At 48.4% G+C, this 11,609-nt stretch overlaps 1 protein-coding gene across 1 annotated transcript; it reads right to left on the bottom strand.

The window, feature by feature from the left end:
* Positions 1-1,582: 1,582 nt before the first annotated feature.
* LOC103351040 (uncharacterized) lies at positions 1,583-7,167 on the bottom strand. The gene is given in 2 exon segments (XM_070063920.1): positions 1,583-6,746; positions 6,777-7,167. Coding segments are annotated over 2 exon segments (5,241 nt in total). The 3' UTR covers positions 1,583-1,896.
* Positions 7,168-11,609: the final 4,442 nt, after the last annotated feature.

Here is an 11,609-nt window from a genome sequence, read left to right on the forward strand (position 1 = left end):
TGGATAGCCTATCCTTAACAAACTGGAGTAGTCGATTTATAATGCATGGCCCGAAGGTCAGGATTAGGAGCAGGATAATGAGGGGGCCTGCTATGGTGGAGAGCAAGGTTGTCAGCCAGGGCGACCTGTTATACCATTCCTCAAACCAGTTTTGAGTCTGTTCTCTCTCTCGTCTCCTCTTTTCTAGCCGTTCTCTTAGTTTGGCTAGAGAATCTTTTACTACTCCAGAGTGGTCTATATAGAAACAGCATTCTTCCTTTAGGGCGGCACATAGCCCCCCTTGTTTTAAAAATAACAAGTCTAGGCCCCTGCGATTTTGGAGCACAACCTCTGAAAGGGAAGTGAGGGACTCTTGTAATCGTTGGAGGTTTTGTTCTATTTCCATGATGTCCGCGTCCACCGTCTGCTGAAGGACTGCCAGCCCGCTGCTCCCCTGGGTTAGGGCAGCCGTCCCTGTGCCCAGCCCAGCGGCCGCTACCCCAAAACTCAGTAGAACTGCCAAGGTCATGGAGGCTGGCTCCCTCCGGAATCTAGTGATAGTGCTGTCATACTGTTCTTCGAGTGTGTTTTCTGGGTGGTAAATCACTTTCGGGACGACTACCACTAAAACACAGAAGCCCCCGGTCACGTTGAGGACAGTGGTGGACACACAGGGAGTGAGGCCGCCGTGTAAACATGCCCACCAGGTTCCAGGGGGTGACACTAAATACGAGTCCCGATGTATTCGGGAGGGGTTGGTGGTGCTGTTACAGAGGTGCCTGTAGGCCAGGGGTGGCTTGCCGACACAAGATCCCCTACCCGAGACCTCTGTCAAAGTCATTAGGGGGTTAGTGTTTACACACTGCCGATGAGACAAGGAGGTGTTAAAGGCCCCAACAACAGCTATTCCTTCATAGTAGGGTGGGCTTGCAGACAAGCATAGCCAGCAGGGGTCTATCAGATCAGGGTGGGTTTGATTTATCGCCTTAAAGGCACCCCGTATCAGCAATATTGTTCTTTCTCCGGCAGGCAACCTTGCGGGGGCGGCCGATGGCCCCGTCCTCTTAGGGGTCTGTGTCGGTGGGCCTATTTCCCTAGGGGCCGGGTGCTTGGTGGTCCTAAGCCGTGGGTGGCTCGGTTGGTAGGCGGGGGCGAAAACCTTGTTAGGCTCTACCGGTAGGGGGTCGGGAGAAGTAATTTTTAGTTTAATCTTGAACCAAAACCCAAAATCTTCACCAGGGACGTAATATCGCATTCCCCAAACTCTCCCTTTTATCCAACTAGACAGCGCCTCGTATTGTTTTCCTGAGGCGGTGAAAGTGATGTTGAGGGGATTACACATGGGGGAACTTGCACATGGGGAAGCGGGCCCACGACCCCCCGGGAGTAGGTTCAGACACTGATCTTTTCCCTCAGGAGTGAAGTTACGTTGTACAGTAATCCAGTCCCACTTAGAGGATGGCCTCCAGTATGCTGCCCCCGTAGTTTCACATCCCCAGTTTTTACAGTATAGTGACTCTGGCCCCCCACACCGGTAAATCTGATCCCGCCTTCTACCATCCCTGGGGCACACATAAAATTCAAGTTGACGCAGTCTGCACCTTCGGTATCGGTATCTGCACCCTAAGGGACCATGCTTTCCACCTGGACCCGGTGGATTCAGAGTGAGGCTGTCTTGATCGGGTAAATCCCAGGTATCTAGCCCCAGGACCATCTGGCATACGTCTGGGTGGAGAGATGGCCACCATGTCCCTGGGATGCGAATGTCGCTGGTGGACCAGGCCACGCTACCCGAAGGGGAGATCACTTCCCAGGTGAGCTTTCGTGGGGCATGAGCGTTTGAGAGGGACAAGCTGGATAGGGTGAGACTAGGATGAGTCATAAGTAGTACAAGCAACAGGCTAATGATTACAAACATTAGGCAGTCTTTGAAAGTCTTATCTTGAGGGGGTTTTGAGTGCGCTGGAGCGTCCATCTGGCTGAGTCGTCCGCGGGGCCTTCTCCTTCCGGCAGTGCCTTCTTGACGTGGGAAGCGTGAATCCAAGCGGCGATCCCGTCGACCTTCACTGCAGTGGGAGTCGTCAGTAGCACCGTGTAAGGTCCCTTCCAACGCGGCTCGAGGGTCCTGGACTGATGTCTACGGACGTACACTGAATCTCCGATCTGGAACGGGTGTGGCACTGCAGGGCACTTGGATTGATACACTGCCGCTAGAGGTTTCCACACGTATTTTTGAATCAGCTGCAGAGCTCTCAGCCGGGTCTGCAGGCAGGGGGAAGTGGCATAAGAGTCAATGCTAGGCCCCAACAAGTCAGCTATTGGGGGAGGGCCCCCATACAATATTTCATACGGAGTTAACCCGAACGCGGATGGGGTGTTGCGAGCCCGGAACAGGGCCATAGGTAATAGCTCAACCCAGTCTCTAGCGCCAGTCTCCATCATTAATTTAGTTAAGGTCTCCTTAATTGTTCTATTCATGCGCTCTACCTGTCCTGAGCTCTGGGGTCTATACGCACAATGCAATTTCCAATCAATCCCCAGTACTTTAGCCACCAACTGACTTACCCGGGAGACAAAGGCCGGCCCATTATCGGATCCCAGTACCTTAGGCAAGCCAAACCGCGGAAAGATTTCTTCCAAGATTTTCTTGACCACCACCTGCGCTGTTTCCTTCTTTACCGGAAAAGCCTCTGTCCAGCCGGAGAAAGTGTCTACAAATACTAGAAGGTACTTAATTCCACATTTACCGGGACGAATCTCGGTAAAGTCCACTTCCCAGTTCGTTCCCGGGCGTGCCCCTCGCATCCTTGCTCCCTCTGGTACTTTAATACACTTTGGATTTACTTTTGCGCAAGGAACGCAAGACTCTATCACTTGTTTTACCAATGAGTCCAGTCCTATTATAAAATAGGTTAGTTCTTCTCTGTCCAGTAGGGCCTTTAACTTTTTATGTCCCAAGTGGGTCCATCTATGGAGGTCTTTTATAAGGTCTTTGGCTTCCTTTTTCGGCAATACTGTTTTTCCCTGGATCTCCCAGGCCTTACTCTGGTCATTGTACACGCCTCCCAGTCTCTGGATAGCCGTCATATCTTGCTCCGAATATGACCACCCAGGGTTATTTGTGGTTTCAGATGACTGCGTTACTAGAGTGACGCTATCCAGGGCCCTTGTCTTAGCTACCTCATCCGCCATTCTATTCCCCTTGGCCACTGCGTCATCTCCCTTCTGATGACCTGGGCAGTGGATGATGCTCACTTTCTTAGGAAGGTGGAGGGCTTGTAGGAGGTCTAGGATCTCCTGCTTATTTTTAATGTCCTTGCCCCCTGAGGTTAGCAATCCTCTTCTCCGATATATTTCCCCATGTATATGTGCAGTGGCAAAGGCATAACGGCTGTCTGTATAAATATTTACTCTCCGGTTCTCAGCGGCACGAAGTGCTTGAGTGAGGGCTATAAGTTCAGCCTTCTGTGCTGAAGTCCCTGGGGGCAGAGCAGAGGCCCATATGACAGTTTCCCCATCAACCACCGCCGCCCCTGCCTTTCTCTCACCTTGGTGCAAGAAGCTGCTCCCGTCCGTATACCAGGTGACTGCGTCTGACATGGGTAGATCGGTCAGGTCTTCTCGGGTCCCATGCACTTCGGCTAACACTTGGTGGCAGTCGTGGTCCACTTGTGATTCAGACCCCGGCTCAGGAAGCAGGGTGGCCGGGTTGAGCGAGGCAGCAGTCCCATACCGGATCCGTTCAGGGTTGAGCAGCATGGCCTGGTAGTGAGTGACCCTGGCGTTCGAGAGCCATCTATCTGGCGGTTGGCGGATGACGGCCTCGATGGCATGGGGTGCCACTATGGTGAGTGGTTGCCCCAAGGTCAATTTGTCCGAGTCTTTCACTAAGACGGCCACAGCCGCAATCATGCGGAGGCAAGGGGGCCACCCCGAGGCGACACTGTCCAGTTTCTTTGAAAAATACGCCACAGGTCTTTTCCAGGGCCCCAAATTCTGAGTTAAGACACCCTTTGCCACTCCCCCTTTTTCATCCACATAGAGGGTAAAGGGTTTAGCAGGGTCCGGGAGGCTTAATGCCGGGGCCTCCAAGAGGGCCCGTTTTATTCTGTCAAAGGCTAATTGTTGTTCCCTTCCCCAGATAAACGGGGAATTTGTCCTGGTCAGGGGGTACAGGGATGCTGCCATCTCCGCAAAACCCGGTATCCAGAGGCGGCAGAAACCAGCGCTGCCCAAGAACTCCCTGAGGTGACGAGCACTTTTAGGCGGCGGGATGAGCGCTACAGCCTTTTTCCGTTCCTCAGTCAACCATCTCCGACCCCCCTCCAATACGTAGCCTAGGTAGGTCACGCGTTGGGTGCAAAGTTGGGCCTTTTTCGCGGAAGCCCTATATCCCAGCTCTCCCAATCTACAAAGTAGGGCCTCTGTACCTCTGGTGCAACCCTGCTCAGTCTCTGCAGCTAACAATAGGTCATCCACGTATTGTAGGAGAGTCAATTCTGGGTGGCTTACCCGGAAGTCTGCCAAGTCCTGGTGTAGGGCTTCATCAAACAGCGTAGGGGAGTTCTTAAACCCTTGGGGAAGCCTGGTCCACGTCAGTTGTCCTGAAAACCCAGTCTCCGGGTCTTTCCACTCGAAGGCAAAGAGAGGCTGACTCTGGGGACTCAGTCTTAGGCAAAAGAAGGCATCTTTCAAGTCAAGCACCGTGTACCAAGTTCGGGTCGGGGCCAGGGTGCTCAACAAATTGTATGGGTTAGGGACCGTGGGGTGAATGTCCTCAGCCCTGCGGTTTACTTCCCGTAGGTCTTGCACTGGCCTGTAATCATTAGAGCCAGGCTTTTTGACTGGTAACAAAGGGGTGTTCCAAGGTGACTGACAAGGTTTCAAAATGCCCAATTTTATCAGTCTCTGTATATGTGGTCGAATTCCACTCTTCGCCTCCGCAGCCATAGGATATTGGCGGATTGATACGGGAGTGGCCGTGGGCTTCAGGTTTACTATCACCGGGGGCTGTCTGATAGCCAGCCCTACTCCTCCCGTTTCCGCCCAAGACTGGGGAAATTTAGTAAGCCATTTAGATGTTACTTGGGACTGAACTGATAGAGGGTTTTCGTGAAGGCGGTACTCGTCTTCCAGCTGGAGGGTCAACACATGGAGGGGTTGGCCTGCAGGGCCGACTACTGTGGCTCCTTTGTCTTGGAAATGGATCTGGGCTCCCACCTTTGAGAGCAGATCCCTTCCCAGCAGGGGGTATGGGCAGTCCGGCACTAGTAGAAACGAATGCGTGACACGCCCTGTTGCCAGGTCGACTTTGCGTTCAGTAGTCCATTTGTACAATTTTCCTCCAGTGGCCCCCTGGACCCATGATGTCTTGGAACTAAGGGGGCCTCCGGCCGTTGTGAGGACCGAATGTTGGGCTCCCGTATCGACCAGGAAGGTGACTGGCCGGCCTCCCACTTTTAGAGTTACCCGGGGCTCAGGGGGAGGCACCTGGCCCTGACCTACCTATTCGTCGTCTTCCAGTGCCAGGATGGGCGTCGCTTTCCGCTGGCTCCTTGGCTGCCCCTTGTTCGGGCACTCCTTAGCCCAGTGTCCTCTTTCTTTGCAGTATGCACACTGGTCTCGGTCCAGCATTGACCTCCGTTTGTCTCCCAGGTCCCTATCTTGTTTACCTTTTGCCTGCTTTGATCCTGTAACTGTGGTGGCTAGAATTTTAACTAAATCTTTATTCCTTCTCTTATCTCTCTGCTCTTCCCTGCGTTCTTGCTCTCTACGTAGTCTTTCTTCTCTTTCTTCTCTTGTTTCCCTTTTATTAAAAATTCTTTCTGCCTCCTTAATTAGGTCCTGCAGCGTATACCCCTGCAACCCCTCTAGCCTCTGCAGCCTTGTGCGGATGTCCGGGGCCGATTGCCCAATGAAGGACATGATCACATCGGCCTGCCGGTCAGGGGCCTGTGGGTCAAAGGGAGTATACATTCTATATCCTTCCATTAGCCTCTCTAAAAATCCTGCCGGGGTTTCCTCACTACCCTGCACAATCGCACGTACCTTGGCCAAATTGGTGGGGCGCCTTCCTGCCCCTCGGAGCCCTGTCAGGAGAACCTGGCGGTAGAGACGGAGTCGTTCCCTACCCGCTGCCGTATTGAAATCCCAATTGGGTCGAGTCAGCGGGAACACCTCATCAATCTCATTAGGCAGCTGAGTGGGGCGGCCGTCCTCCCCCGGCACATTTCTACGGGCTTCTGTGAAGACCCGTTGCCGCTCTTCCGTGGTCAGAAGGGCCTGTAAAAGCTGCTGACAATCATCCCAAGTGGGTTGGTGGGTTAACAAAACCGACTCGATCAGTCCCGTGAGGGCCTGCGGGTCTTGCGAAAATGGGGGGTTATGGGTTTTCCAATTGTAAAGATCTGATGCGGAGAAAGGCCAATACTGAAGCTCCCCCCCCACCGAGCGTAATGGGAAAGCCTGGGATGCCGCCCAAAATTCCCTCCCCCCTCCCTTCTGCTCCCGGCGAAGATGCAGGCGGGTGCTTGGTGGCGAGGGGTCTCGTTGGGAAGTGGGTTCTGATTCCCCTGAATCTTGGACTGTAGAATCCGGGGACGGGGCGGAGGGAGGCATCTCCCCCTGCACCGGACGGTTATATGGCGGTGGGGGGTCCATGAAGAGGAGGTCCTCCTGTCCATCCGAAAGGACCGGTGGACCTGCAGATTTTAATGATTGGAGTTCTTTCAGAGGATAAAGACCTGAGGTTGGCGGGGGACCTTGCGCTGGGGTCTCTGCTGGAACTGGGGTCTAGGGAGTTAAGGGGGGGGAAGGGTGGAGCCCAGAAATCTCATCAACTCCCTCCTTAGCTTTCTGCTGGTGGTCTTTGATGGCTCCGGGTGTGATGAAAGGCTTAACCCACAGCGGGGGCTTCCGGGTCAAGTCTTCCCACACCATAATATAGGGTACTTGTCCTGGGCGTCCCCCGTCACCCTTGCGGCAGACTTGGTCTTTAATCTGCAAAATTAAATCGAGGTTAAAAGTTCCATCTTTTGGCCACCCAACACCGAGGGTGGGCCATTCGGAGGTGCAGAGCGTCACCCACTCCTTCTTGCGGATTTCCATCGACAAACTGCGGGTGATCTCCCGAACCTCCTTCCAGTGTCCTAGAGTCAGACTTAAAGGAGTTGTTAATTTTTGTCCCATGGTAACAGTTGGGGGAGACAGTACAAAACAAAGAGTGACAAAGACGGCGACACACAGAACACAAACCACAAACCGCGCGGCAACAGACCGAGACAAAACCAAAACCAGAATTTCAGATGGGAGCGGCCGTTTGGCCAGGCTCTCCCTTTGAAGAAGGGAAATACTCTCTTTCCCTCCTTCCCAGACCACCACTGGAGCGTCCTCCAGGGTTGGACCAGGGGCCTCGCGACACGTCTGTCTTCCCCTTTGGTCCAGCCAGTACTGAGCCTGTACAGGTGCCCCAGGACGGATTCCACGTCGTCCTGGCAGACAAGGACAAACAGTACAAACCACAGTTACAATAATACACAAATAAGCAAACTCACCTCCGTCTGGCCGATGGAGTGTGGGAGTCTGGGGTCCCCCAAATCCCGGACGAGCCCCCAACTGTAGGACCCCAAAAGCGGTGTCCTCTTGTGACGACCCCAGAAACACAGACTCCAGACCAGACGATGCAATAGAGCAGGAGGTAAATTTTTTATTTCATTTGCGCAAATGGGCCCCCTACTGTTGCAAACAGCAAGCAAGTGAGAGGAGCCCCGAGCAGTTATCTTCTACAGCTTTTATAAGGCAAAAACCACAGAATTAACATATTAAAGAATTTTCAGTAGCGGGCCTTTTATGGCAGTCTGAAGTGCTAATGTCGGTGGAAAAGTACTAGGTCAAAGGGATACATTAGGGGAGGGGGTTTCTAGGAGACAGGAGTAGGTTGCTACATGCCTTGTAACTTTCTTAGTTAACCTTGAGCAAGAGGAAGGAAGGGGGTTTTATCTATAAGGCAGGTGTTCTGCGTATCTCTGGTCAGTAGCTGACTGCTTTCTCTGTGAACCAGTTTACTCCCCATTTTCCAAGGCCGTCTCTGGAACAGTTTGTCTCAGGAGTCTTATTATTTTATTTCTAAGAGGCTATTTTTATGGTGGCTCATAGCCGCCTCTTTCACCATTAAATAAGAAAATTTTGATTTCTAGCTGGATCACTTAATTTACATTTAAAATTTTGTGATATGTTTTACCTGAATTTAGCATCTTACTTTGTTTCCTGTTTTAGTAGTTTCCTTCTTCTCGCTCATTTTGAATCTATATAGTTTGTTATTTAATTTCCTCTCCATTGGTTTGTTAGTTATGTATTCCTTAATTTTTTTTCTTTTTTTAAAATTTTTTATTTAGTAAATATAAATTTTCAAAGTACAGTTAATGGATTACAATGGTTTCCCCCCCCCATAATTTCCCTCCCACTCACACCCCTCCCATCTCTTGCTCCCTCTCCCATTCCATTCACATCAAGATTCATTTTCAATTATCTTTATATACAGAAGATCAATTCAGTATATATTAAGTAAAGATTTCATCAGTTTGCACCCACACAGAAACACAAAGTGTAAAATACTGTTTCAGTACTAGTTATAGCATTACTTCACATTGGACAACACACTAAGGACAGATCCCACATGAGAAGTAAGTACACAGTGACTCCTGTTGTTGACTTACCAATTTGACACTCTTGATTATGGCGTCAGTAATCTCCCTAGGCTCTAGTCATGAGTTGCCAAGGCTATGGAAGCCTTTTAAGTTCACCGTCTTTGATCTTATTCCAACAGGGTCATAGTCAAAGTGGAAGTTCTCTCCTTCCTTCATAGAAAGGTACCTCCTTCTTTGATGGCCCCATTCTTTCCACTGAGATCTCACTCGCAGATATTTAGCATTTAGGTCTTCCTTTTTTTTTTTTCCAGGGTGTCTTGGCTTTCCATGCCTAAAATACTCTCATGGGCTCTTCAGCCATATCCGCATTCCTTAAGGGCTGATTCTGAGGCCAGAGTGCTATTTAGGACATCTGCCATTCTATTAGTTTACTGTGTATCCCACTTCCCATGTTGGATCATTCTCTCCCTTTTTGATTCTATCAGCTAGTATTAGCAGACACTAGACTTGTTTGTGTGATCCCTTTGACTCTTAGACCTATCAGTGTGATCAATTGTGAACTGAAATTGATCACTTGGACAAGTGAGATGGCATTGGTGCATGCCACCTTGATGGGATTGTATTGGGATTCCCTGGCACGTTTCTAACTCCACCATTTGGGGAAAGTCAAATTGAGCATGTCCCAAATTGTACATCTCCTCCCTCTCTTATTCCCACTCTTATATTTAACAGAGATCACTTTTCAGTTAAAATTTAAACACCTAAGAATAATTGTGTGTTAATTACAGAGTTCAACCAATAGTACTAGAACAATAAAAATACTAAAATGGATAAAGTATTACATTGTACACCAATAGTCAGGACAAGAGCTGATCAAGTCACTGTTTCTCATAGTGTCCATTTCACTTCAACAGGTTTCCCCTTTGGTGCTCAGTTAGTTGTTGCCGATCAGGGAGAACATATGATATTTGTCCCTTTGGGACTGGCTTAATTCACTCAGCATAATGTTTTCCAGATTCCTCCATCTTGTTGGAAATGACCGGGTTTCATTGTTTTTGACTGCTATATAGTATTCTATAGAGTATATGTCCCATTATTTCTTTATCCAGTCTACTCTTGATGGGCATTTGGGTTGATTCCAGGTCTTAGATATTGTGAATTGAGCTGCAATAAACATTAATGTGCAGACTGCTTTTTTGTTTGCCAATTTAATTTCCTTTGGGTAAATTCCAAGGAGTGGGATGGCTGAGTTCTATGGTAGAGTTATATTCAGGTTTCTGAGGAATCTCCAGACTGACTTCCATAGTGGCTTAACCAGTTTGCATTCCCACCAACAGTGGGTTAGTGTCCCTTTTTCCCCACATCCTCTCCAGCATCTATTGTTGGTAGATTTCTGAATGTGAGCCATTCTAACCGGGGTGAGGTGAAACCTCATTGTGGTTTTGATTTGCATTTCCCTGATTGATAGTGATGTTGAACATTTTTTCATGTGCCTGTTGGCCATTTGGATTTCCTCTTTTGAAAAATGTCTATTGAGGTCCTTGGCTCATCTCTTAAGTGGGTTGTTTGTTTTGATGTTGTGGAGTTTCTTGATTTCTTTGTCGATTCTGGTTATTAACCCTTTATCTGTTGCATAGTTTGCAAATATTTTTTCCCATTCTGTCGGTTGTCTCTTCACTCTCCTGACTGTTTCTTTTGCAGTACAGAAACTTCTCAATTTGATGCAATCCCAATAGTTGATTTTGGCTTTGACTGCCTGTGCCTCCCGGGTCTTTTCCAGAAACTCTTTGCCTGTGCCAATATCTTGAAGGGTTTCTCCAATGCTCTCTAATAATTTGATGGTGTCGGGTCATTGATTTAAGTCTTTAATCCATGTTGAGTGAATTTTTGTGTATGGTGAAAGGTAGGGGTCTTGCTTCATGGTTCATCACGTGGAAATCCAATTTTCCCAGCACCATTTATTGAAAAGACTGTCCTTGCTCCAGGGATTGGTTTTGGATCCTTGATCAAATATAAGTTGGCTGTAGATGTTTGGATTGATTTCTGGTGTTTCTATTCGGCTCCATTGGTCTATCCATGTTTCTGTACCAGTACCATGCTCTTTTGATAACAACTGCCCTGTAGTATGTCCTGAAATCTGGTATTGTGATGCCTCTGGCTTTGTTTTTGTTGTACAAGATTGCTTTATCTATTCAAGGTCTCCTGTGTCTCCATATGAATTTCAGCATCATTTTTTCCAGATCTGAGAAGAAGGTCTTCGGTATCTTGATTGGTATTACATTGAATGTATAAATTGCTTTCTGGAGAATGAACATTTTGATGATATTGATTCTTCCAATCCATGAGCATGGAAGATTTTTCCATTTTTTTATATCCTCCTCTATTTCTTTCTTTAAGGTTTTATAATTTTCATTGTAGAGATCTTTAACGTCCTTGGTTAAGTTTATTCCAAGGTATTTGATTGGTTTTGTAGCTATTGTGAATGGGATTGATCTTAGAAGTTCTTCCTCAGCCATGGCACTGCCTGTGTATACAAAAGCTGTTGATTTTTGTGCATTGATTTTATATCCTGCTACTTTGCCAAAATCTTCTATGATTTCTAATAGTCTCTTACTAGAGTTCTTTGGGTCCCCTAAACAAAGAATCATATCATCTGCAAAGAGGGATAGTATGAGTTCTTCCTTCCCCATTTGTATTCCTTTAATTTCTTTTTCTTGCCTAGTAGCTCTGGCTAGAACTTCCAGAACTATATTGAATAGCAGTGGTGAGAGTGGGCATCCCTGTCTGGTACCAGATCTCAGTGGAAATGCTTCCAACTTTTCCCCATTCAATAGGATGCTGGCTGTGGGTTTTTCATAAATTGCTTTGATTATATTGAGGAATGTTCCTTCCAAACCCAGTTTGCTTAGAGTTTTCATCATGAAATGGTGTTGTATTTTATCAAATGCTTTCTCTGTGTCTATTGAGATAATCATATGGTTTTTC

This window comes from Oryctolagus cuniculus, chromosome 19, assembly GCF_964237555.1.
Source record: "Oryctolagus cuniculus chromosome 19, mOryCun1.1, whole genome shotgun sequence".
Lineage (NCBI taxonomy): Eukaryota > Metazoa > Chordata > Mammalia > Lagomorpha > Leporidae > Oryctolagus > Oryctolagus cuniculus.